Genomic DNA, 26,886 nt, shown 5'->3' on the forward strand with positions numbered 1-26,886 from the left:
GACAAACAGTCTCCTGATAAGAGGAGACTGAGCCAGAACAGAGTTGTAATGTTGGACTGGGGGCTTGGCCCTCTCTGGGGCGGACACCAAATTTCAGGAGGTCTCTGCTGAAAAAGGTGCAGGCCCTCAGCCTGTCAGAGGAGCTTCCAGGGCCCCCCCCCACACACACACACACACACACACACTCCATCCTGAGCTCAATCTCATCCCCACGGTCCTCCAGCTCCAAAGTGAAGATGGTATAGTGTTCTGGGGGGCAGGGCAACAAGCTGGTTACTATGGTAACCTGAGACAAACTTACCGACTGAATATTGGTTGAGCAGCTATGACCTCACCAGCTGTGTGAACATGCCACGGATGCTTCCATCCAAGAACTGGAACCTGCCGCCATAGCAACCATCAACCACTGTCACTCACCAAGCTCATCAGCTGAGGTCTGGAAGGTCTCTATCAGACTGAAGCTGCAAGTTGGGATTTGGACACCTGTTGGGCAGTGGGAGTGGCTAGAAGAACATGTGGGGGCAGAGTGAAACTGTAAGAGAAGAAGAAAAGGTTAAAGGTCATGATCAGTCCCCGAAAACGAACAGTGCGAGATAGTTGGACTGGGCCCTCACCTGGCTTTTACTGGTCTTGATCTGGTTCTTGGTCAGCTCAGACAGAGGTGGATTTGGTCTGTGGGTGGTGGGCAGGATGATCCCCTGACTAAACTCTGATGTCAGAGGGCACTCAGGTTACTACAGGGATCATTTTCTTCTTTGGTGCCCTCAGAAAACACACATGATTTGAACTGGTGGATGTATTTGCCCAGAACCCTCTGGATCTTTGGGATCCCGGTCCTCCTCATGAGGCCTAGGAGGGGCGTGTGGGGCTGGTCACAGACCAGACCTAGACGGGAGACATTGTCACTGAGATCACTGACCACATGTGAACACGGATCAACATACAGGCGATGGGATCAACAGGTCGTTAACCCACATCCAGGTCTTCCACGTCGTTCTCCTCTGACAGGTTGGGAACTTCAACACTTCCTCTGTACTTCACGTCGCCGCCAGTTATACCTTTACACAGAAAAGGGTAAGTACCTGTGTGATGTCAGAGTAAAAGATGACATCACCCGAGTCCAAAGACTCGATTCCTCTTGAAATGAACGATGTGAGAAAAAACTGAGCACACCATTGTCACGTTATTACTGTGTGATGTCATTGATGATGTCACACACTTACCTAGCCAAACGGCTCGCAGTCGCCACTCGTAGAAGAAGAAGCGTTTCCCTTTGCGGTTGTTGATGGACGCTTCTCCGTCCAATTTGTCGAGGTAGGTCAGCTGGCAGACGCCCTCCGGTCCCTCCACCTGAAAGCCGACCAGCAGCTGATGGAGTCGCTTCACCAGCAAAAGACGTCACGCTCCGTCCTAATGACGACACAGACAACATTGTCCTCAGAGGAAACGGTGGCGGAGTCCATCTTTATGGGAACGTTCAGAAACACCTGGCGCCACCAGAGGCTCCACCTCTGTGACCGCGTGTTGAGGTGACCACGCCCCCTCCTGACATCACAACCTGTCATTCAACAGCTGTTAAAAATAACTGTGCTGAGCCAGCTACAGGCTCATGTTACACACAAACAGACTTATAGACTCACACACACACACCGACCAGTGTCAGTTGTTGACGTTAGTAGCATCAGCTTCTCCTTCTCCCAACCTCGCCATGACCGACAATCGGGAGTCTTAGTCCGGTCCGGTTCGATCCGGGGTCCGGTGCTCCAGAGACACTCGCTCCGCTGCGCCGGGTAACTTCAACTCCCAGCAGCCCCGGCGGCACCGGAAGCCGCACACCTTCCATCAGAGAAGCGAAGAAGAGAAGCAAAAACTGAAGGTAAAAACATTGATCACTTCTGATCGGTTATCAGGTTTGTATGTGAGGTCAAGTTTACGGTTTCATAAAGCCTCGTGCCATTTGTCAGAATGAACCACAGCTTCAATCCTGACGTTGCTGCTAGCATGTTAGCATGCTAACTAGCGTTCAGTAATAGATAACATAGAGAACAGCGTTTATAAATAGCTACGCTTCGACAGTTTGTTAGCCGCTGAACCTAACAGTTAGGCTAACAGCTGCTGCAGTCTGAGCTGAGACTGACAGTGTAAATAAAGTTTGTGTGTGCAGATGATGAAGAATAAACCCGATGAGGAAGACTACTGGAACAGCTCCAAGTTTAAAGCGTTCACCTTCGATGATGAAGATGACGAGTTCAGCAGGGTAAGACCTAGTCTTGGTTTTTATTCCTGGGGGGATTATTAACGAGGCCTATACTTTCATCTGGTTCATCAATTTAACTTTAACTGTGTCCTCGTAGTAATTAGCATTACAGAGTCCTCTTAGCAGCACAAGACAATAAAAAATATACAATAATAAAAAAACAAAATATAAAAAACTGCAGCAGTAAAAAACAAACAACAACATTTAAAAGCAATGACAACAAGAGCAGTAAAAGAAAGACACAAGTGAGTAATGTGCAGGATGGAGGACAACTGCTGAGTCTAGTCCTGATCAGAAGGTTTTGATTAGTAGATGACCCAAGGAGCTCTGAATGAGGTCAGGGAATCCAGATGAGGGTCAGATTGCAGCCCTGTTCAACCCGGGTGAGAGTCCAAGTGTTTGCAGGTGTGTCAGTAACTCCAGCGTGACGTTCAGGTGTCCATGTTTCTGTCAGCTCAAAGAGTCAAAGCAGGCAGTGAACAGTATTCGCAGTTTGGTGGAAGAAGAAGATGATGAAGACGAGGTGGAGAAAGTCAGCTGGAGTGGAGAGCCTGTTGGGAGTAAGACATGTTGACATTACTGTAGTGAACCTGTTTAAAGTATACTGGGCTGTGACTGGCTGAGGGGCGTACGTCATTCTGCCCTGTGTCCTCAGGTATCTCCTGGTCAGTCAGAGAGACGGCAGCATCAAATCAGAAGACACAGAGAGAACATGCCTTCCCCAAAATCAATGCCAGCAGCCCATCAGTCAGCCGGAGTCACTCAGGATACTCCCTGAGTTCTCTGTTCAAAGGTGAGTCAGGTGACCAAATTACATGACCCAACAGAAACCGCAGGTTGACAAACTGAATGTTTTCCTGGTTTTTCTACAGGAAAAACTAAACCAGGAAACTTCCAGCCCTTCACTGACTGTGAGTCTTTGACTGAATGAGTGAGAGAGTGAGTGAATGAGTCAAGAGGGGAACAGTCATTTCAAAAAATGGCACAAAAGAAATAAAAGACGGAGTGGTGATGATGATATGGATGTTACTGTGTTTTAGCACTCAGTGAATCCTCTGTCAAACTGTATGCTCCGGAACTCCGTAAACCCAAATCTGAATCCAAGGTAAGAAAAAATTTGATAATCTGATTAACAGCAGTTAACTCAGTTCAAATCTGCTCGCCTGATATCTTGGTTTGTCTGTTCTTGATGACATCACATTGTATCAGGACTACATCAGTGATTGGTCACCTGAAGAGACTATCCACAGAATGCAACAAGGAAAGGTAACCTGAGACAGGTTCACTAAATTGTTGTGTTGCATAGATAGACAGTGTTGTGTAGTGTTAATTTTGGCAGCATTTTAATTTTAATCTTAGTTCTGTGTCAAATGCTTGGTGTAGTTTTTATCATATTTTGTAAAGTCAACTAAAAGTGAGCATTTCAGTTTTATCTTAGCGGGGTAAATCCAAATTATTTTAGTCTCTTTTTTTTTTTTTTTTATGAAAACTAATGACGTTTTGTTTAGTCATAATAATGCAATTCTCTTTAACTCAGTTTAGCTAAAATCAAAATGATCATTTGTCTTTTTAATTAAACACATTTCACAATTCTAGAGGTTGAATGTTTTTAAGCAGTTTTGCAGAGAAACTCTGCTCTGATAGTTTAAGGAACACATCCACAAATGGAACATGTTCTAATTTAAATTTCATATTTGTTTTTTGAATGAACAGGATTGATCCAAAAACATTAATGGCGTGCACAGCATGTTACAAACTGCTTGCATTAAAATTAAATATCTGGCCTTGGGGCCAGTGAGGCAACAAAACTTTTTTCATTCATTCATCTGTTTCCGGGTCATGGTGTGTGCTCCCAGCTCATTCTGGGCAAGGGGTGGGGCGACCCTGGACAGGTCTCCAGAAATAGACCAACAACCACTCAGACCTACAGATAGTTAAGAGTCACCAATGAACCCATGCAGGATGTCTGTGGAGGCCCCAGGCTGGGAGCCCAACCAGGACCTCATTGTTGTGGGAAACAATTAGCCGCTGTGCCACCGTGCTGCCTGTGACAAAACTTAAAGCACCCTAACCACACAGCCACAGAAAGTGAAAAGCTGCACAAACAATAACAGAAGTAGTGTTGATTTCATAAAAAAAAAAAAGTTAAAATATTTCCTTTTGAGTGTTGTGTCTCTTTGTTGTGTTGCAGGTTGTAAGTCTTGAACGGTTCCGGTCTCTGCAGGACAAATTGTTGCTGCTCGATTTCTCTGTCAGAGCTCACGATGGAAACATCATCACTGCTGTAATTTTATTTACACTCACATCAATAATAAGAGCATCTATCTCAAAATTTTATCAACAATTTTACTAACAAACACAACTGACACAAAGTCCGTCTCTCAGGTACTAATTCATTTGAAGAGAACTCTCAGTAAAGGTTAGTCTGAAGGTCCTGACCTGGATCAGCACATCGTACCTGGATCAGTACTTCCTGATCATTGATCTGTTCTCCTTTTTGTGTTCAGAGGTTTTGTTCCGAGAGCTGGAGTCCAGACAGACAGCTTTGAGACACTTCATCCACTATCTGACTGAGATCAGAGATCACAGACTGCTGCTGGAGCTGCTCAGGTGAGTCCTGCTCCACCTGGATGGACTGGGTGGAGGAGGAATATTGACAAATCAATAATCACAAAAACTGTTAAAATTACTGCCCTGTGTCGGTGATCTGAGCAGCAGCAAAGTTAGCAATAGACTTAACTATACATTTTCTTTTCCTGAAAAACCATTTACAGAAAGAGAAATAATTTTTTACATAATGTACATTGAAGTATTATTATAGTGGTACTAGTACCTGGTCTGTCTGGCCTCTCTGGTCTCATCGTCAACAAAATTCTGTTTGTGTTTGTTTTGTCTGCCTGTTTGTCCTCAGAGCTCTGGGCAGGACGGAAGACGCAGCAGTAAGTAACCGTAAACAATACACACTATACACAGCAAACACATCCATCTTCTTCCTCTGATCTGTTTCTGGGTCTCGAGGGATCTGGAGCCAATTCCAGCTCACTCTGGGCAAGGGGCAGGGTCAACCTGGACAGGTCTCCAGTCCATCACAGAGAAAGTCACCAATGAACCCAAAAATAATGTCTTTGGGCGGTGGGAGGAAACTGGAGTGCAGTGACAGTTTGCTCTTATGTTTCCTTGGTGACAGCTGTTGCAGTATAAAGAACATCTCAACATTGAGGATGAAAGCAAGAGACGGGACTTTTTGAAGAGCTGTCTAAAGTGAGTGACAGGCTGTGTTTACTGTGTTTTACTCTTGTTGTTTATTGGTGATCATCAGTAATTTGTTTTTCAGTCTTCCATTTTCTCCGGAGGAGTCGGCTCATGTTCAGGATCACTACACTCTGCTGGAGAGACAGATCATCATCGAGGTCAGACTTTCTGTAGACTGGTTTACAATAAACTGTTCTATACTGGTTCCTGTCCAGTTCCATCCCAGTGTCTCTTCTGTTGCATAGGCAACAGACCGACTGGCTGAGCATGCAGGGAAGGTGGAAATCTTCCAGAAGTTTCCCAGAAGAGCTTCAATTCTCAACATGCCGTTAATAACTACACTATACTACTGCTGCTTTTACCACTACAATGAGCCTGAGGTGACACACACAACTGTTTACTTCTTGTTTAAACTCCATCCACTGACTAGTTGAACCAGTTTGACCAGTGGGATGTGGTCCACAGGGAACCTACAGTAGTCCTCTGAATATCCGTCACACTTTCAGGGTGAGAACTGGCGTCTTTGATTAAAATGTTCAACAGTCCACCCTGTTTGTTGTGCTGGTTCAGGTACTGACACCTGACCTTTGACATCAGATTTCAGAGAAGCAGTACTTTGTGACAGTGTTGGCAGCGAGGGCAAAGCTGAAGGCATGGTCAGACCTGGACGCTCTTTTCACCAGCAGGAACTGGTTGGGCTTCACCAAGAAGAAATCACCTCTTAGCTTCCACCGTGTCGTCGACATCCTGCAGAAGAACTCCGCTCCTACACAGGTGAGGGGGTGGAGCCACAATAGACTGAGACAGCACTTTGAAATGGGAGGGGCTACAGATGTGTCATGTGATCAACAGGTGCTGCAGGAATATGTGGGGCTGGTCGATGATGCGGACCTGAGGATCGGTCTGGCTCAGAAACATAAATGTCACGACATTGTCATCAACGTGAGGCACTAATCAAACTCTCTTCAGCCAATCACAGTTACTCAGGTTAAGCTTCAACTGTTCTTAAAATTGACACCTGTCTGTTGATGACATCATGTGTTGCTGTGATACCATGATGTCTTGGATGTGGACCAATCAGACGTACCGGGACCTGAAGGACAGGCAGCTGTTGCTAGGGTACCGGGGGAAGGTAGAGAGAGGATCAGCAGAGGAGAGGAAGATCAACGATCTCCTCGACAGCCCGGTAAGGAAGAGGAGGAATTATGATCATCATCATCATTACCAACATGTGACCTGAGAGTTTCTTCTTCTCTTTCAGCATATTCGGTGGAAGAACTGATACAGAAGGAGTCTTCTAAGAAAGACTGTTATTGTGAAACAATTGATACAATTTTTTCTTAGAGGAAACGGAAATTGTGCATTACCATGACAACGGAATTATCAAATGAGCTGGCATCTGCTTCATCCATGAAGCGAGGACAGCTGGTTTGACTCCTCCCACTCAGAACGTGAGGTAGAGTTTATTGGTTTGAGTCATCAAACCAATAAGCAGTTGTATTTTTGTTTTTTATTTTTTTTTACATGAAGTTAATTAAAATGAGAAGGAAAACTGAATTTACAGATTTCTACAGTGGAAAGAAAAAGGTGACATCAAATCAATAAATTAATGAACGAATTAGTTAATTTGGGTTCATTTCAAAAAGCCTGTGAAGGAGACAGTGCAGTAAGAGCTGTCGGACACAAGATGGCGGCTGTTTATTCGTGAACATTTTTCTTTCTGACTTCTTTCTTCGAATTAATGACATGATGAATTAAAGATGGCGGATGAATAATTGATATTCTCGGACGTGTTTTTTGTGAGAGCACGTGACTCGGAGTCGGTGCTGGCGCCTTGCGGGACGTCACTCACACAGAGCACGAGGACACAAACGGATGATGCGCGAAACCAAGGTGAGTTATTCCTAATGAATCCAACAGACCTGATCGGTAAAATGAATATTTTGATCATTTCATCCATTGACTATTGATATTATCTAACAGTTGTGCTACAGAAGCTTCTTGGGCCGTTACCGAGTCCAATACTGTAGTAGCACTGTTGTACAGTAGTAGTAGAAGAGTACTCCTTTTACCGTCAGCCGCTGTTGCTATGGAGACCTGGTATTTCCTCAGAGTCATTGCTGGGTTCAGAAATAACCACCTGCAGATACAAAATTTCCAGTCGACAGTTTTTCATGTGAACCTACAGTGGAGGCTGTTATTGTGGCGGGGATTTCCTGTTGTGAGAGGAAATGGCAGCTCTCAGTTTTTGGACACGTCTCCTCTGTGAGAGTCTTAACAGAAGAATTAGGACACATTAAATCAAAGACAGAAAACAGCAAGTTATCAGAGCTGTTCGACTGAAGACGATGAGGGTGATGAAGTAAATGACAGTTATCACAATGCAGGTGAACTCAGACTCAGGATGTTGGTTTTGTTGTCATTTCATGTGACTTATTTTTCTGCCTCTCTGCAGACAAACCCACCAGGAATCTGATTTGACATCTGCCTACTTGTTCACGTTATGCATGACCAGCTGGTGACCGGGACAGTTTCTCCGTTGACAAATGAAAGCTTGCCGTCGTGCGAGCCCCCATATGACAATGGACGCCTGCCCCTCGTGCTGCTGTACAGCATCGTGTTGGTGATCGGATTTCCTGCCAACTTGCTGACCGTTTACCTCACCTGGCTGCAGGTGCGCAGGAAGAATGTGTTGGGCATTTACCTGTGGAGCCTGTCGGTGTGTGACCTCACCTACCTGTTCACGCTGCCTCTGTGGGCATATTATGTGAGCCACAATCACCAGTGGCCATGGAGCTCTACCGTTTGTAAGCTAACGGGGTACATCTTCTTCAACAACATGTACATCAGCATTTTCCTGCTCTGCTGTGTCTCCTGCGACCGCTATGTTGCTGTCGTCTACACTGTGGAGTCACGTGGCCTTCGGCGGCAGCGCATTGCTGTCCTCATCGCACTCTGCATCGTCCTGCTGGTTGCCATCGGTCACATCCCCGTCTTCACCATGAGGGAAGGCAATGCCACTGAGGGGGACCGGCGCTGCTTTGAGCCGAGTCAGGACAGCGTGGTCATTGGCTTCAACTATAGCCGCTTCGTGGTCGGGTTCCTGATCCCGCTGCTGCTGCTGCTGGTGACGAACCATGGCATCATGAGTAATGTGAGGCGCAGTACAGGGCTGCGGCGGGAGCAGAAGGCGCGTGTCTGCTGGCTGGCAGTGGCAGTGGTGGTCCTCTTCCTCATCTGCTTCGCCCCCTACCATGTGATTCTGCTGGCCCGCGCAGTGATGGTCAACTTCCATCAGACAACAGATGGCACCTGTCACTTTATGACGACCCTATACACTCCCTACACCATCTCCCTCGGCCTGTCCACCGTCAACAGCGCCATCAACCCGATCCTCTACGTCCTGTCCAGTGACAACATCCGCAAAGAGCTGAGTCGAGGACTCGCACAGGTCTGCAACCGAGCACAGCTGAGGTCACGATATGATAACAGCCAGAACAAGATCCAACCCACCAAGAACTCATCAGAGGTGAACGCAGCAGCTGAGACTGAAACCAACAAGGACCATCAGGGACCCGACAGGCCGACCCAAACCATTGAAGTCCAGTAGTCTCTGTCGGTCACCATGGTATCAGGACTCATCCTCTGGGGATCAGGAGCAGGAATTTTTTTTTTTTTTTTTTGTAAACATTAACCAAAAATGCCACTTATTAAAATGATTGATTACAAAAGTTGCTCAGTGTCATTTCATCAGGGCCACATTAGAGACTGGGGTTCTAAACTACAAAGCAGGTTTAACAGACCCAGGAAATGTTCCCGTGATCCAGCTCTACTGAACCAACATCCTCCATCGAGCTTATTGTCAACTTGGTAAGTCAACCAGGTTTGTCCAAGTTATCAACATATTCAGCACATCAGCATATGCGTAGAGTTATCAGCATCTGACCAATAGGGAGTCTAAACAGGCAGGGCTTCTAGCAGTTTGAAGAATTTAACATAATAGCTGAAACAAAACAGTTGTAGAATCCAAACAAAGGCTACTGGGGGAAAAAAAAAAAATACCAACTGTATCAATGTGCAAGTTCTAATATCGTGTGTTTCACATCTGTGTTCCTTAAATTAAACGTGACATCAAGGGGCCACATTCTGTATCAATGTAGCCGTCTCATGTTTCATGTCCAACTTCCTGCTGGATCATAAAGCGCTCTGTTGTGTCCTCCGTTATCAGTCACTGTGTTGAAGAGCTGCAGGGTCCTGAGCTGAAGTAATGACAGTCTGTGGATTGTCAGCGCTCCTTTGAGGGGCCAAACTGAGTCTGGTGTTCTCTGACGACTCCTGGTCGTCAGAGGATCCTCTGATTCTCAGCCCTCAGTGGTCGTCCTTGGACTGTGATGTCAGTTTTTGAGAGACCTGATTGGTCTGGGTGATCTCAGTCTCTCCCAAAAATCTGCTCTGGAGCAGGTTAGCCGTTCAGCATCCGTAACGTGTTCCAGCTTTGTAGGACCGAGAAGCTAGGAGATAAGTTTACTCAATAACACCAAATCCTCCTCTGTAGTTCCTCCCAGCTCAAATGTGTTTGACTCTTTATTTGAATGTTTCACACAGTTTTGAAATTCTCATTACAAACTGTAAATCTTTGGACGATCAAAGTGATCATTTAATATTAATTAATATTAAAATTCACAAACTTCAGACAGTTTAAGGTGAGCTGAGTCCACGGGATATATATATATATATATTTTTTTTTTTTTTTTTTGGTCAAAGATAGCAGAAGTGAACAAATCAGGAAGTTGAATAACACACATGCGGTTTTAACACCGTTAGTGTGTCTATTAGAAGGAAGTTAAGGAATATCTGAACAAAGACTGTTTCCTGTCAGTCTGCGCAAAGACAATACCTGAATGTTTTTTTTTTTTTGCATTATACAGCTGAGGAATGACTGCAGCTTCATCATCATCCACCCCCAAGGAAAACCACACTCCAGCTGAACACTCAGACACAAATCTGACCTGATTCCTGTTCTGTCCTCTGATTGGCTCTGCTGTCGCACTGCTCTCATTTGGATCCTGATTGGTTGAAAGACAGTGAATAAACACGCAAAGCCACAACCCCTATTAATAATTCATTGACCTGCCAGACAAAACTGAATGATTGATGAACCTGACCTGAATTAAATATGACAAAAACGCCCCGAGGCCTCTGACCTCACTGATGATGTCACAGTGAGGTCATGTGTTCAGCTTGACTCAAGGACTAAATTATTAGATTTTGGTGGTCAAAGGTCACGGTGACCTCACAACACACACAGTCTGATTCTCTTCAGATCAGTTTATTGTTTTGTTTTTTTTTTTTTTTGGTTCTAACAGGTTTCAGTTACAAAGATTCTTTAACTGGTGATTCTGGGAGAGACAGCGGAGTCGTTCAGATGTGACCCCCCAACACCTGACTCCGCCTGAGCTCTGATGTCAGAGGATGGGGTCAGGAGGAGGTTGCAAATGGAAAGATCATTACTGACACAAAATCATAGATTATTTTTCTCTTCAACAACATTGAGGATGATGTGCAACTTGAACAAAACTTAAAATTAATTCATACAGTGTACTTTCATCAGCGTGAGACTTCCTGTCTGCCAGGAAGTTAGCCAGTTATGTCAGCAGGTAACAGCCTGCTAAAGCTCAACAGGAAGTTCTTAATTGAAGAAGAAGAGTGGGTGATTGGTCCCACACAGCCAATCAGAATTAAGGTCAAAAGTCAAACACACAGCAGCCATTAGCAGGGGTAGAGTTAAAACCAGGGGGCGGGGTTTCCCAGCATGTAAAAACCAATAACATAAAAGCAGCAGGAAGCTCAGGCTCACCCCGCCACAATAAAATCGAAGTTAAATCTAGACTCGCAGTGTGCCACCTGTTTAGTTTATTCAGCCCATCAGGATCACAGGAGGCGGCGCCTCAAGGCTCAGAGTCCAGGCCATCCAAGGTGAGCTGGCTGCGGTGGGGGGAGTTGGGGCTGGGGGGGCTACTGGGGTTGGAGCTGTTGGAGGGGGTCGACTGTTTGGTGGAGTCGGAGTCCAGCTGGGCAAGATACATCCAAAACGCATGGAGGGGGGGCACAGAGAGAAAGATAGAGAGTCAGTGAGATCAGAAAAAACCCAGCAGTTCTGGTCCTTCAGGTAGTGAATGTATCAATCTGCTGATCACATCTGTATTTCCTGGTCTCAGTTGATTGGGCACTTTATTCTTGTTGTGTTTGTTCTGTTTTTATGTTGGAGCCACATCAAAAACTAAATTCTGCTGCTTTGCAAAAAACCATGAAGTTTTTTTGGTCTGTTCTGGTCTGTGTGTGTTACCTCTCTGTCCAGTTCCTGATCTGGTTCAGAGCCTCGGGACGACACCGTTCCTCCAAAATCTGAACCAACGGGAATACAGATTAGAAATCACGAAGGACTTGATGTAAACCTTTGGACTGATTCTGAGTCCTGATGTTTACCTGACGCCGTGCGGGTAATGTGTGTCTTTCCTCGCTGGTGCCGGGAGATACTGGACAGTGGGCGGGGCTTATCTTTAAGAGAGTCGTCCTGAGAGGAAGGCATCACACTCTGCGCACACACACAAAATGAAACACAGGATGAAAAATGGGCTCTCAGATGAGTCTTTATCACTCCCTGATGGGTGGATGAAGCCCCACCCTCTCAGAGACACAAAACAACAGTCTTTTGGTTTAGAGTTATTGTTTCTGTCACCAACACTCATGGGATATAAAGTTCCTGAGGCATCTAAAGCAGATCTTATTAAATCCCCTCGAGTCCCCAGATCAGAGACCAGTCCTCAGGGTGAGTTTAACTGTAATATTGAAACCTATTTATTCATCTTGAAACTTAATAATAAAATTAAATTAATAGCAAAAGGGAACAGCTGGATAAAATGCATTCTTGTCATAGGGTCACACACATCTCCTACTATGATCACATGATCACTCCAGTTCATGTGAGCACCCCACAGATCATGACCCTAAGGATCCATCACACCAGACCTTCACACCGCAACAAGCCAGAAGAGAGAACAGCGGGGGGGGGTGGGGGGGGTGGGGGGGGGGGTGGTGAGTCTTAGAGAGAAGCTGGCCTACCCTTCCCAGAGAGGAGATGGAGGGAGAGGAGGAGGAGGAGGAAGGCTGCAGGAGGCTCTGTTGGGAGGAGGAAGAGGACGCGTCTTTCTGCAAGAAGGCGCCGGCCGACGCCGTTGTCATGTGATAGACGTGCTCAAAGTTGGAGGGGGAAGAGATGAGGGTGTGACGGGAGGAGGAGGAGGACGGGGAGGGAGACGGGGAGGGGGAGAGGGAGGTGGCATCACCAACCTTAACATTCAGGGAAGTGGAGGGAGGTGGGTGAGGAAGGTGAGACCGGGGGGGGGGGGGGGGGGGGGGAGAGAAGAGAGGAGTCAGTGTGATGTACAGAGCTGTTGAGGAGGGGGGTGAAGGAGGAGAGAACATGCCGGCGTGAAGAGGAGGTGAAGTAAAGGGGAGGAGTTACCAGAGGGAGGTCCATGAGGACCTGCATCCCATCTCCTGGTCCCATGTGAGCTACGTGGTTAAAGTTTGTTGGATTGGAGATCATCTTGGACCTCAGCTCTGGGTCCCTCAGCATCTCCCTGATACACAAATAACAAGTATTCAGTCACTGATCATTCTGTTGAGTTGCTGTCATCATTTCTGCTGAGTCACCTCCTTTGCTGTAGTCGCTCCTCCTCAGGGACCTTGAAGAGAAACTTTCTCTTGCTGCGAGTTCGAACCATCAGCTTTCTGCTGTGGTCTGACGTCTCTGGGATCATGAGGTCACCCTCTGAGAACAGACAGAGTCAGTGGTTTAACCATCTGAACTGTTTTGGGAACTGTATGTATAACCTGAATGACCTAAACCTGCTTGTTGTCTTAAGGTTTGTTGTTACCTGAAGAGGTATTGCTAAAGTAGATCAGACGAGGAGGTTCTGAACTCAGCAGGTTCAATGTGCCTTCAACATTCACAGGTCTAATCTGCGAGCAGAGGGAAGAGGGTCCTCAGTTAGTTTTGGATCTGATTGTCTGGTTCCTGTTTTATTCTGTGCTGTGATTGGTTACCTTGCGCAGGGAAATGGTCTGTACCCACTCCATAGTGTGTATATCGAAGACATCAACTCCGTATTCACTGTAGACCGTCAGGTGGGAGGCGTTTGAACCTGGAAAGACCAGGGAAAAGTTTTTAGTTCTCTGAAAAAGCTGCTGTTTACAGTAAGCTCTTTCTCTCCAACTAAAAAGATACCAAAAAAGGAACATACTGCATGCTAGCGGTGTGGCGGGCCACATCAGCTCCTGGGAACGAGAGCGGCGGCCCTGTCCATCCACATAGATTCCAAGTTGGCTGAAGCAGAGTAGCAGCTCGCTGGATCCAACCTCCAAGGCGTGCAGGGCGTCCAGGGACTGATGGGACAGAAAGGCCAGCGACGGGTCTGCAGGGTTCACCAGGCTAATGGGGGATGACTCACCCTGCAGGGCCAGCAGCGCAAAACCAGAGGGATATCCAACACACAGTCGCTCCTTCAGTATACCCAACCACTGAACCCCACCAGGAGCCTGGACCTCCCACAGCTTCTTATAGTGTGGCTTTGTGGGCGTTATCTCGTAGCACTGAACCTGGAGGGAAAGAGATGGGGCTGTCAGTAGAGGAACAGCAGCAGAATTGTTGAGGCAGATGCGGTTCAAACTACTGACCATGCGTTTGACAGCTGCAAGCAGACAAGCGGGGCCCCCGGGCCGAAGCAGCCCTGTGGTGAGAGCCTGGCAGCCTTTAGTATCTGTCAGCTTAGAGTCAAAGGTAGACTCTGCGCCCTCCAGCACCCCCCAGGGGTGAAGGTGAACATGGCGGTTCCGGCCACAGAGCAGAGCAATGATTTTCTCCTTCGGGATCAAATCGATCTGATACACCTTCTTACTGTCGACTGCTCGGACAATCACTGGAGACAGAGACAGATTATTGGTCTGGAGACCATCATAAGGTTGCTCATAGTGGAGGAAGCTCCACTCCAGAAGGTCCATTTGAATAAAGTCAGGCTAAATGTGGCTTGACCGGTTGCTGTTTCTGCGCTCTATCACCTAAATTCGAATAGAATATCATCTCACCGTCTCTTGTGACCTCAACCACAAACAATCCATCTTCTGTTCCCAGGGCGATCCTCTCTCGATCTGCAAACACAACACTGGGGTTAAAGAGGTTCACAGGAACAAAGGATTAATTGGAGAAACAGCCTTCTGAGACTAGGAAGTCTACAAGACCAAACTGATCGCATCAAGACTTTCATGAGACCAACATAGACATACAAGGGTGGGGTGACCTGCCTCTGGGCTCTATAGGCAGCGGACAGCTGGGTGAGATAACGAGAAAAGCATGACAAAAAACCTTGACCCCCACATCAATGCTGCTGATACATGATCAGGAAAATGTATACATATGTGTGTGTGTCTATATAAAAACCTGTATATATAAAAACACATGTTGCTGATGAGTTCACTGACCCAGCACCACGGCTGAAAGGGTGGTCTTGATGACGGGGAGTGAAGCGTCGTAAGCTTCATGCAGAACATGGATCTGCCGGCTCTTCAGCAGGTTCTTGGTCAAAATGCTTTGCAAACTCTCCAGAATCCGGACCCACTTCCGCTTCTCCACCTCACTCTCCGCCAGGATGAGCAGAGATACAGAGGACAGCTGAGAGATTAGCTGCGATGATGTCACCTGATCACAAAAAAAAAAAAAAGGAAAAAAAAAAAAAAAAAAAGAACAACAAATCAGGACAGATCATAAAATGGAGGTCAAACATCAAGGTGTTAGAGGGCAAAAGAGGTCCTACTCTGAAGATGCAAGGGATGTCCTTCCTGGTTGCGTGGATAACATCTGACGCCAACACAGAACTGACAGAAAACTCCTCATCTCTAAAACAGAAACAGGAAATCATCTGACAAAAGCCACAAGATTCAATGAATAAAATGTCACCACTTTATTTCCAGTTCAGTTCAATCTTCTCAGGAGTGTCCCATTGTCTCAGGACTACTCCAGTCTCCTAAACAACAGTCTACCTAACCCTCAAGGACCTTCTCATGGAGGCTGTGGACCACCTCCGACTTTCTCAAGTGAGGTAAGCAATCAGAAAGGTGAACAGATTTTACCTGAGGTCGAGGACCAGACTTGCCACTACACCTGGCTGGGTGGACTTCCCTTCCGGAACATCATAGAGAAACAGTTTACAGTCGGAGACCACAGCAAATGCTCGCTGCCAGCCTTTCTTCACCCCGCTGGGCTTCGGAATCTGAGAGATACAGAAATGTGAAACAGTTGTGGGATGACTGTGGAATGACTTCAAAATCTGTGAGTGGGCTGGTGCTCTTACCCTGACATAGCCCTTGTAAGCTGTGCCAATGCCTCTCTGGACGTCTATACCCTGAGGCCTCTTGGCTTGCTCTGCTGGGATCGGACAGACCAGGGGGGCGTAGTCTTTACAGGAAACATGGCAGATGAAGGAACACACTGCAGGGAGGCAGGGAGATATTGAGAAGTGGAAACCATCACCTTAGGCAGAATCAGACCTGTAGTCTGCTGCTTTATCAGAACACAGAACCAGAAAGCTAGATGACTGAGGGAGGTTGCTGCTCACTGCTATATGGTTCTTATAATCGCATGGGAAACAGTTTCTGGCCGGTTGACAGGTGCTAAGAAGTCCTTGTGATGTGGGTTGTGAGAGGATTAGAGTTACCTTCACAGGCATATCCCTGTCTGATGAGGCCAACCATCAGGGAGCTGCAGTGAGAGCACTGGGTCGGACTAGAGAACGTCTTGATGCTCAACTGATGAGCTTTGGGCTGAAAGACACCAGACATCATGGTGAGGATAGAGTTTGGTGATCAACTAATTCTATTTCTCTGCCCACCAAATAAGATCACGTCTAGGGAATAGAGGCATACCTTTGGTGTGGTCACTGAGGTGCTCTGGTAGGTGGTAGAGGGGCTTGATGGAACTAATGCTGCTTTTACTTCCTGTGGATACAAACACTGTGATAAACAAAGTCTCATAAAACAAAAACAAACAGCCTGACCATGATACTGACCTCCTGTTCAAAGGTGGGGGAGGTGCTCTCAGATAGCTGAGGGGGGGAGTCTATGTCAGTGGTCTGCAGGGCAAAAATACATCATGTTTGACATATGACTGTAAAATGAAGAACGATAAAAATCCAAAACAGCCAACTTCCTGCCCGAGAGCAATAAAAGGACGGATATGTGACTCACCCTGAAGGTGAGGTCTGGAGCCAGAGGAGATGTGTTGAAATATTCAAAGATTGAGTCCTGGAAGTCTTGAAGCTTCAGACCTGCAGAGACAGAGAGGTCAAATGTCAAATACTGAATCAGCTCTTTCTGATCCTGAAGATACCAGACCCTGTCCCTGTCCATCCAGAAGAGGTGGTGCTGTGGTGAGAGGTGAAGGCGGGAGGAGCTAGTCTCACCTTTGTCAGAGCGGGAACGACTCTCCTCCACCTCCTTCTTCAGTATCTCCACCTGCTCCCCCATCTCCCTGCTCCTCTCTTCAGACTCCTTCAGCTTACTACAGAAAGAAATGAAACAGAGGTAAAACAGAATAGGGACAGGTGGGACAGAGAGATGAGTGAGGACAGGTCAGATGCTCTGACCTCTCCAGGTGGATGTTGGTGGCCTTGACCCTACGCAGCTCGTCTTGAACGAGCTGCTTGGCTCTGATCTCAGCGTCCAACGCTGATTGCAACTCCAGACGAGCCGACATGTCCAACTTCTGACTGCGCCGCACCTTCCACAGAGGGTCCTGGAGGGGGACACCTCCATCAGGTCACCATGGCAACAACCTGATATTGTGCCCATTTGTAGAGCAGTCACCCAATCAGTGCAACCCAAAAACAGTCATGTAATTATAGCATCATGAATGATACATATGGAGGACATCATCAAATAGTCCTAATCAGTAGATTGGATCCAGGCAAGTCGCCCGCAAGGTGAATCCAGAGACGCCATGACAGCACCAAAAGAGGAGGACTGAAGCTGTGGTTTTATGAAGTGACCCCACCATCTAAACCCACAGAAAGAACTGCTGCGAGTCTCATCGGACACAAGGGTGGCACCAAGACAGTGGCATCGAACCCCTGCGTCTGAGTTTCCCAGCACCTCCTACAAACACCTGCAGCATACAGTCGCTGTCAGCAAGGGAGGCGTTAAGGATAATTAATAAATTACAGCGTCTATATGTTGTTGTTTCATGTTACACGTGTTTTATTCATCACTTCAGGGATGGCAAACGCATGAAGCCGTAACATGAGGGCTAAACTCAGCAGCAGAGTAGAGGGGGAATATTCCTGATGTTGGCACAGTGCCTACGTTTTCTCCACAGACAATTAATTTATGAGTGACATACGCGGCAGAAGCCATGCAAGTCCGTAATGAGGTAAAGCGAATCATGATTGGCTGACACTGACAGATGCACTCACCCTCCTGTCTCCACCAATGGGAGGCCAGGGCTTCCTGGGAGGCGTGGCCACTCCTGACTCAGGCTGAGGTGACAAGTTAAAAGATCAACAAACAGGCCATGTGACATCACTGCTGCTGCAGTGTCTGTCTATGTGTGTGTATGTTACCAGGGGTCTTGTTCCTAGGCTGGAGGTGCGTAGTGTTTCCAGCTCCTCCGTCATTTTGGTAGCCAGAGCCTGGAGGTAACCGCGAGCATCCTTTTCATCACTGACCCTGAACACAGCAAAAACATGATGAGGACCAAGTCCTCCCATCTTACCGCACAGAACAGACCAGTCTGAGCTCTGGTTCTCACCACTGGATGATTTCTGCGATCTGAGCCTCCCAGTGAGCCACGCCTTCCCTTTTTGATGACAGCTCCTGAAGGTCGTCCTCCAGCTGCCGGTTCTGAGCCGTCAGACGGTCCACAAACGCACAAAGCTAGCACACAACAGTTTATCAATGCACAAAATAAACACAACTAAGACACAACATCTCATCATCAGCAGTGCCTGGCAGGACTCACCTTGTCCGTCTCTGCTGTCAGTTTGCGGTTTTCCTCAGTCACCAGGTTTTTCTCTCGCTCATGTTTTTCTTTCAGAGCTGAAACAGCTTCATCCATCTCCGTCTGTCTGCAAGAGACACAGAGACCTGGATCAGGTCTCACTCTATGCACCAGCACTCTACCTTCTCTCTAATGTCTTTGGTCCAGGACTCACTTGTCCCTCTTGTTCTTGTCCAGTTTGTCCCGGAGCTGCAGCAGCTCCTTGTTGGCAGCGAGCTGTGCCCCCTCAGACTCATGCAGGTCTTTACGGAGTTTCTTGACCTCAGAAGAGTGAGCAGAGTCTCTCCTTAACAGTTCCTCCTCATAGAACAGAACCTTCTTGTCAAGCTCTGCCTTGAGACGGGACAGCTCCTGCTGAGACTCCACCCCGCCACCAGCTGCTCCTCGACCCTGCTGAGACTGGGACCAGAACCATGATGAGCCTCTGGATTATGCTGGAGTCTGTTGGTTGGGCAAAATGAGTTTACAACATTGATTTGATGTGGGTTAGGGTTAGGGCTACCTAGTTTTTAAAAGGACGAGTTTACGTGTTGACCTGTTTTTAAGCTCTTTTATTTTTTAAATATTATTTTTGGGGCTTTTCATGCTATTATTCAGAGAGTAAGAGGCAGGGAGGCTGACAGAAAGCAGAGAGAGAGAGAAAGGGAGGGAGAGAGAAGGGAACATGCAGCACAGGTTCGCAGGTCAGAGTTGAACCCAAGTCATTTCAATAATGTGGCATATGAGTAAGCACTGGACTACCTGCACCGAGAGCTCATTTAGTGTTACCAGGCTGCTGAACCTGCTCTTGTGTGTGCGGCTTTGTCAGTGTTCCTGTGACCTCTGACCTTTAGGCTCTCCAGCTCCGTCTCCAGCTGTGTGGAGTAAACCTCACTGTGCTCCCTCAGCTTCCTCTCCTTTGACGCCTCAGCCTTAGCATCGTCCAGCTGAGCCTCCAGCTGAGACAGAGAGAGAGAGAGAAGGCTTTAATTGTGAAGGTCTCTGTTCAGAACAAAAAAAAAATAAAAAATACTGATAACATCTATTCTACCTAACTTCAGTTCTTCTTCTCTGCTTTGAAACAACAGCTGTCAGTAGATGAACAACAACTTCCTGTGTGGCTGCTGTTTAAGGAAGAAGTGGTTCTGGGACACTGCAAGTTTATCTGGTCTCAGTCCTGTCAGAAGGCTGGAATGTGACTCGACCATCTCTTGGCAATGATCACCTTACCTCTTTGCGGTTCTTCTCTGTCTTTCGGATCTCCTGTCTCATGGCATCCATCTTCTGCAGGAGAGCGTCCATCTCCTCCTCTTTGTCCCGGAGCTGCCGGGACAGGCGCTGCTTGGAGGAGCGCAACTCAGCCATCCTCTCTGACAGCTCCGAGAACTCTTGCAGGGCCAGCTTCCTCTGGGAGTGAGCCTCTTTCAGCTCCTTGGTCTGGGTGCGGAGGCGGTCCAGAGAGTCCGACAATTGCTGCTCAGAGGAGAACAGGAAGTCATTACATCAAAATTCGACTGGACGGGTTGGGGCTTTGACCAGATCTGGGTCAGGGTCTGTACTTACCTTATGGACGTCATCTTTCTCCTGTCTCAGGGTTTTCACCTGCTTCTCCAGGGTCTTGAGTTTGGAGGCAGAGCTCTCGTAGTCCTGTTGGAGAGTGACTGCCTCCTCCAGCTGATGCTCCAGCCTATCGGAGTCTGAGACAGCAAATGGGCTGGGTTTAAAAACAAACAACTTATGGGTGAACTTGTACAGGCAGATACAGTGGGCCACATGCATGGTTTCGGGTGTTACCACAGTGACACTGAAACGACCTCTGACCTGCCAACTTCTTCTTCAGCCGCTCAATCTCCTCATTCAACTTCTTGATCTCTTTGTCCCGTGTGGGAGTCCCTCCCCGAGACGGGGCCTGCAGGGCCTGGGTTGACTCTGTAGGAGAACACAGAGGTCAGAGGTCAAAAGTCAAGGGTGTCATACAGAGGAGGTCACACATGACTCACCCTGCAGTCTACGGTTCAGCTCCTGCTTCTCCTGCTCCAGTCGACGAATTCTTCTCTCAAATGCCTCCAACTCCTGCCCTCCTTCCCCCGCTGCCCCTCCTCCCCCCTGCATGGCCGGGCTAATAGCACCACGGTCTGAGAAGCAGTTGTCAGTCGTGTAGGTGAAGCCCACAAAGGGAAGGTGCTGCCCAGTGAAACCAGTGTGAGACGCTGGAGGGCTAATATCCTAGAGAGAGAGACACAAGGTTCTTAGTTAAGACAGGGCCAGTGACAGAGACGAGAGAGACTAGAGAAAGTAGGCAGAGACATGGACCAGAGACAAGAGAGTCTGAAGCTAGGAGACCAGACCTGCAACACATGGTAGGCACAACTTGAGTTCTAGGATTCAGTCATTCTCACCGGGTTCTTCAAGACATCGTCATCCACATCAAAGTTGGAGGTGTCTGTGGGTGAGGACACATCGGGGATATAGGGGGCCTCTGTAGACCGGATGTTGTCCCAGTCGATGCCACTGAAGAAAGGGTGACTCTTGAAATCAGAGATCCCATTCAGACCAAGCCGACGGTCCCTGGAGCAGAGCAGGCGCTGGATCAGGTCTTTGGCATCCTCCGACACGTCAGTCACATGGGAGGGGAACTGGAAACGCTCCTGGAAACAGGCAGGAAAAATGGAGCGAGGGAATGTGGAGGACAAGAAAGGATGGGAGAGGTGCTGAGAATGAGAGTAGGACGCCGGTGTCCATGAGGACAGCTCTGATTTAGAAAGAGGAAGTGGGACGAGTGTCTGGAGACTGACGACCTGGAAACAGCCGATACACGGACTGACTCAGATTGAAGCAGTCCATATAAACTGATAAAAGGTGCTCACTTAGTCAGGACCTGGTCTCTGAGGAGTCTCACCTCGTGGTTCATGATCTTGCCATATGTCTCCACCAACGACTCGGCGTAGAACGGCGTTTCTCCATACAGCATCTCATACACGCAGACTCCCAGAGACCACCAATCACACTCCGGTCCATAGCGGCCCATCCCATCCTCCATGGCCTGCAGGATCTCCGGTGAGATGTAGTCCGGAGTTCCCACGGCCACCGAGGACTGCACCTGCATCCAGATCACAAGGCAATCCAATTCAAAAACCTTTTACTGCCCAATGGGGGGCAATTTGTAAGGACAGAGTAAATTTGTCGTCAGAGGGGCCCACAACACAATTATACAGCAAAAGAGAACAGAGAATAGAATAGAAAGAGGGGACCAGTCAAACTGTATCTTACTGAGCAGCTGTTAACATTGTTGAGTATAAGATATAAATAAAGGGCACAGAAACAGAAATAAGGTGTGTGTTTGCATGACGTGGTGAGTTAATGTTTTAAGAAGGTGCAATCAGTTCTAAAGAGAGTTCCAGTCAGGCCACTGACTAAACTGGACCCAAAGGCTTTGATCAAAGTTGATCAGCAGCTGAGACGCAATTAGATCTGCATCTCAGTGAGAGTGTGAGCGTTACCGTGCCGTCCTCCATCATTCGCAGACATGACCCAAAGTCAGCTAGGCGGATGTGACCATTGACATCCAGCAGGACGTTGTCTGGTTTGATGTCTCTGGAAAACAAAGATTTCAGTCTCATCAGAATTACGGTCTGGACTGGTTCAGGTCTTGAGACCCAATGTTTCCTGTCATGCCTGTCACCCAGAAATGAATTAGAGGTAGAAGATGAATTAATGAATGAAAAAATATCTCCTATCAAAATTATACAATTAAGAATATGAACATGCTGGTGGAAACTTGAAAATATAAATAAAAATTGTAATTGTTATATTCTTTAATTACGACCACATCAGCTCCACAAACAAGACTCACAGGTTTACCTGTAATGTTAATAAACATTTACCCTAACCCAGCCATTAAAAATTTGACACATGAAAATGTGTCGATGGATCAACTGATCATTAGACAGAATTTCTCTCTGTGGAGACCAGGGGAGGGGCGCATATACAGGGGAGGAGCTAACAGACCCAGGGAGGGGCTGTCAGAGCTGAGCTTCTCAGCAGGAAGGAAGGCGGAGGCGTGAAAGGACATAACTATATTTCCCAGAGGACACTAATGCCAGGAAGGGACCACTTCCTCTGATACAGACACAGAATAGTCCATCTGGCGGACGGAGTGGATGACCAGTACCTGTGGATGTAGTGCTGTTGGTGGATGGAGTGCACAGCCAGCACCATCTCAGCCACGTAGAACCGTGCCATGTCCTCAGGAAGACGATCCTCAAACTTACTGAGCAGAGTCAGAAGGTCCCCGCCCACGTAGTAATCCATTACCAGGTACTGAAGGACAGGTCATTAAAATACATCAGCAATCAATAACAGCAGAGCCAGGACGACCAAATGTGGCATTTTTTACTGGCAGTAAGTTACAGCAACACTGGAACAGCAATAGCAGTATAGTCCTACTGTAATTACAGTAACAGACATACTCATATACCGACCAGGTAGTTGTCGTCCTGGAAGGCATAGTGCAGAGTTGTGATCCATTGACTGTCTCCTTTCACAAGGACGTCACGCTCTTCACGGAAACAAGCCGTCTGTAGAGGAAACATCTTACATCATTAACACATCGTTAACAACGTAAGCGCTGACACCAGTCACGCTCACTCACCTCAGCTCTCTTCAACATCTCCCACTTGTTGAGGATCTTCATGGCATAAACGCTCTCTGTGTGCTTCATCTTCACCACAGCAACCTGACAGAGAGGGGTGAGATACACTGACATGAAAGCAGCCAGGAGCTTCATATACATAGCCTTTATTGTCATTGTACTAAGCATACAACGAAATTAGGAGCTGAACCTGAACTCAATACTGACCTCCCATAAACTCTGGTCAGGTCAGTCTGGTCTGTTTTTGAGAAACAGGCTGAGTGTCCTCACAAGTACAGAAACACAAACCACTGTGTGTGTGTGTGTGTGTGTGTGTGTGTCTTGTATCCTGAGGCACCAAGCAGGTGTGGTTCTGACACACCTTTCCTCTGCTCTGGTATGTGGACAATGTGTATACACACAATGTTGAGGCACAGACACAGTCAGACAGAGAGACCTGTTCCTGTTTGAAACAGTATCTTAAAAAAAAAAAAATCACCATAGAGTTCTTAGAGTTAGTTCTGAAACCCAGAACTGCACAAGAACGGGCTCACTTAGAGCAGTCATGACCTAGAGTGTTTGTGCAACGTTGAAGGACACACACACAGGGCGGAACTTCAAAGAGGCCATGATGGTGTAACCCCTCCCACCACACCCAAAAGTGTCCCTGCAGCATGGACCCGTTAAAAGACACACTGATAACAGCTAATAACTAACTAGTTATCACTGCTCTGGTTACCAGCTTCACCTCCCCCTGTCTCAGTCTGTGTCCACAGTCTGTCTCCTCAGCCTGTGTCCTTTCTGTCTCTTTGTTATTTCAGAATAAGAGCGCACACACACTGACCTCATTGGGAAATCAGTGCTGTCCTTATATAGACACTGACCTGTTTGTACTATAGACTTGCACACATTTGTCCTCCTATTCTTGTAAGGACCATGGAGTCTGCCAATCATCAGACTTGCTGACATCAGCATGTTCAGAGACAAACTGACAGCAGCATAGGTGTGGTCACCTGTCAGAGCTTATATTGTTCGATTGTATCATCACGTCTGTCTGTCAACATGTTAACAGACACACACAATGTTTGATCATTTCCTGATCAACTGATAATTAATATTATGACACCTGATAGACACAAGAGTAACAATGTCCTCAGTCGGTTGCTGGGCTGATAGGTCCTCGTCTCTCAGACCTTAATCAGTCTGATGTTATCTGATCTAACAAATCAGATCATCCCCTCATCAGCAGAACTTCCTGTTCACAGTTCATTCCCAACGTTTCACTGGAAGTTGACCAACCCTCAGTTTGGCTTCCTGTCCTTAGTATGACTTCGTGCCATCAGGACAATGTCCCCTCCTCTCTACAACCTCCTGTCATTAGGACACCTGAGGTCAGTTTCTTGTGTCAGTGTGTGTCCATTAAACCGCACCCCCTGTTGTGAGGGGATCTGTGGCTTCATGTGATTGGTCGGAGAGTGTGACGGTCTGACGTTGGCATCATATTGATGATGGATCAACACAGAGCTGAAAACAGCATTTCCACAGAAACTGATGTCAATCAAAATCGTATTAGGTTAGTGTGACAACATCCTCGATATCTCACATAGAGGTCAGAGGTCAGGAGGAAGACTTACCTCTCCAAAAGCTCCTCGTCCAATCACCTTTAGCATCTCAAAGTCGTCTCTGTGCAGCCGCATGTCTTTCACTGTGGTGGTGAACGGTTTCACTAAGGACAGGAAGTAGAATGTCAGAATTTCTATGGCCAGAAATATTAAACACAAAAGCAAAACACGATGATTCATCTATAAGGAAATATTAGTTACAGATGTTCTCTTTAGTAAGAGCTCAGCTCTTCAGTCATCTTTTATTGATCTGGGCTCATTTCTATCTGGGTCATACTCAGATCTGGTGGTGATCTGGACTGCTGCAGACAAGACCTAGATGTATACCAGCAGGTGATGGAGGCTGGATGTGGAACCTACACTGAGTTTTCCTGAAGAGAGACGAAGATGATTATTGATTGAGTCTCTGATCTGTCTCCTGACACTGAAACCGGGAACCAAAATAAAGCATCTTCAGAGAAGCAGCTTCCTGTCTGCAGATCTAGTTCCTCCTGAAGCCGGGCTCATGAAGCCCAGGTCCAGTCCAGCACCAGGTGGTGCACATGACCTGATCCTGTTCCTGAGCTGGGGGCACTATTTACAGTGAAACAACAAAAGACCTGATGAAGAGCCAGTCTGACCCTCATCGTATACCAGTCCAAGTCCGACAAGTCACAGATTTGGACCAGACCATGCCGAACTAGACCAACCACATCAAAACCTTGCATTCATACCTCCCAGAGCAAAACACTAATACGCTACCCCCCCCAGAGCAATTCTGTAAAGGATCCTTCCCAGTACCCCTGAACACCAGGTCAAAGGTCTTCGAGGGTCTTCGAGGGTCTTTGGACCTTCCCGGATCTCACAGAATCTAACCTGTCTCTCGGACCTCCAACCCTTATGGTCCCGTGTGTCCAGGACCGGGTCTGGGATCTTACCCCACTCCAGGAAGTCTGAGATGTGCTTCTCCCTCTTCAGCGGACAGTGGGAGACCTCCGAGTGGAGGCAGAGCAGCAGGTCGAGCAGCGTCTCCACGCTCAGACATCCCGCCGCCTTCCGCTCCAGCAGCAGCTCCTCCAGCCGCTTCAGACGCGCCTGAGCCGACATCCGGACCCGGGACGGTGACCGCCGCTTCTGGGAGTCCCCGGACCACCACCCCCGCCGCCCAGACCGAGTGAAAGCCGCCGCCGAGGCTCCGCTTCCTGCCGAGGCTCTCCGAGCTCAGCCTGCTAGCTGCGGCTAGCCCGTTAGCTCCGGGAGAACATTCCCGACACTTTGGGCTGCAGCGTGTCCGTCAGTCGGGGTTTCTCCGCCGGTTACCGTCGAGTAGTGAGCTGCTCAGCCTGAAGGCCCCGGGCCGCCTCTGCTCCGCATCGGCCTTAATCCCGGCAAATCTGGCCTTTCCCGTCGGGATCAGGATGTCGGTCAGCCCGTCGACTCTCAGGTCGGCCGCCGCTGCTCCATGTCGGTCGTAGGATCAGCTCGGGAACATTTCCCGGAGCTCCGGGACGAGCTGGAAGACAACTAAGATGTCCGTCAGTTCCGGAGACAGCAGCTGGCTGCAGCGGGCTTTTCGGCAGCTCGAGGCGGACGGCCGGTGTGGCGGCTCTCGGGGAATATGGCTGAATCCAGACCGGATCATCGGGAACAAGCTGCAGACTCCCGGAGGCTTCCTGTCCGGGAGAGTTTCAGAATAAAATACAACCCATCCAGCACAAACGTTCAAATAACTTCATTCATTCTGTTCTGTCAAATTAATTAATAACAACCCAGTTTAAATTTATCATTCAGTTTTATTTAGTTCAAATGTATTTAAAATATACACCACCCAATTCATTGAAATAATGATTTGGATCCAAAGTGAATTTAGAAAATATTCCAGAAATCATCTGACTTCAGCTGTTCCCTGATGACTGTGGAGTACTAAAACACACACTACACAAATATCACAAAACATCCACACAGTCAGGACGATGATTGAAAAAAGTGAAAAAAATGTCTTGTTTTTTCTAAGAGAGGATCAAACTGCAGTATGAGATTAAATCAAATATGATTTAAT

At 47.5% G+C, this 26,886-nt stretch overlaps 3 protein-coding genes and 1 pseudogene across 4 annotated transcripts; 2 read left to right on the plus strand and 2 right to left on the minus strand.

The window, feature by feature from the left end:
- Positions 1-323: 323 nt before the first annotated feature.
- Positions 324-1,710, minus strand: LOC115038178 (activator of 90 kDa heat shock protein ATPase homolog 1-like; annotated as a pseudogene).
- vipas39 (VPS33B interacting protein, apical-basolateral polarity regulator, spe-39 homolog) lies at positions 1,657-6,908 on the plus strand. The gene is made up of 19 exons (XM_029496192.1): positions 1,657-1,876; positions 2,165-2,257; positions 2,712-2,817; positions 2,913-3,050; positions 3,130-3,168; positions 3,298-3,362; positions 3,467-3,523; positions 4,449-4,541; positions 4,643-4,676; positions 4,765-4,867; positions 5,169-5,196; positions 5,445-5,518; positions 5,592-5,667; positions 5,755-5,889; positions 5,975-6,016; positions 6,107-6,283; positions 6,362-6,451; positions 6,591-6,695; positions 6,771-6,908. Exons 2-19 carry the CDS (start codon positions 2,165-2,167, stop codon positions 6,789-6,791), a joined length of 1,476 nt encoding a protein of 491 aa, XP_029352052.1. The 5' UTR covers positions 1,657-1,876; the 3' UTR covers positions 6,792-6,908.
- Positions 6,909-7,263: 355 nt separating this feature from the next.
- On the plus strand, positions 7,264-9,220 carry gpr132b (G protein-coupled receptor 132b). 2 transcript variants are annotated; one of them, XM_029496193.1, is made up of 2 exons: positions 7,264-7,402; positions 7,965-9,220. In XM_029496193.1, the coding sequence occupies exon 2, from the start codon at positions 8,013-8,015 to the stop codon at positions 9,117-9,119; it is 1,107 nt and encodes a 368-aa protein (XP_029352053.1). In that variant the 5' UTR covers positions 7,264-7,402; positions 7,965-8,012; the 3' UTR covers positions 9,120-9,220. The 2 variants fall into 2 exon arrangements, with proteins under 2 accessions (XP_029352053.1, XP_029352054.1); XM_029496194.1 differs by lacking the exon at positions 7,264-7,402 and adding an exon at positions 7,763-7,896.
- Positions 9,221-10,206: 986 nt separating this feature from the next.
- Positions 10,207-26,474, minus strand: cdc42bpb (CDC42 binding protein kinase beta (DMPK-like)). The gene is made up of 38 exons (XM_029496222.1): positions 25,766-26,474; positions 24,861-24,952; positions 23,248-23,331; positions 23,078-23,173; positions 22,768-22,916; positions 22,097-22,190; positions 21,496-21,696; positions 20,996-21,244; positions 20,597-20,822; positions 20,418-20,525; positions 20,160-20,293; positions 19,827-20,069; positions 19,445-19,555; positions 18,772-19,016; positions 18,579-18,684; positions 18,369-18,493; positions 18,181-18,286; positions 18,034-18,096; positions 17,209-17,357; positions 17,026-17,123; positions 16,811-16,890; positions 16,633-16,695; positions 16,490-16,561; positions 16,282-16,387; positions 15,919-16,055; positions 15,698-15,837; positions 15,382-15,463; positions 15,050-15,266; positions 14,657-14,719; positions 14,249-14,490; positions 13,816-14,170; positions 13,619-13,716; positions 13,450-13,534; positions 13,226-13,343; positions 13,035-13,152; positions 11,996-12,104; positions 11,856-11,914; positions 10,207-11,580 (listed from the first exon to the last, which is right to left on the minus strand). The coding sequence occupies exons 1-38, from the start codon at positions 25,932-25,934 to the stop codon at positions 11,458-11,460; spliced, it is 5,115 nt and encodes a 1,704-aa protein (XP_029352082.1). The 5' UTR covers positions 25,935-26,474; the 3' UTR covers positions 10,207-11,457.
- Between the last annotated feature and the right edge of the window lie 412 nt (positions 26,475-26,886).

The sequence above is a fragment of the Echeneis naucrates genome, chromosome 24 (assembly GCF_900963305.1).
Source record: "Echeneis naucrates chromosome 24, fEcheNa1.1, whole genome shotgun sequence".
Taxonomy (NCBI): Eukaryota; Metazoa; Chordata; class Actinopteri; order Carangiformes; family Echeneidae; genus Echeneis; species Echeneis naucrates.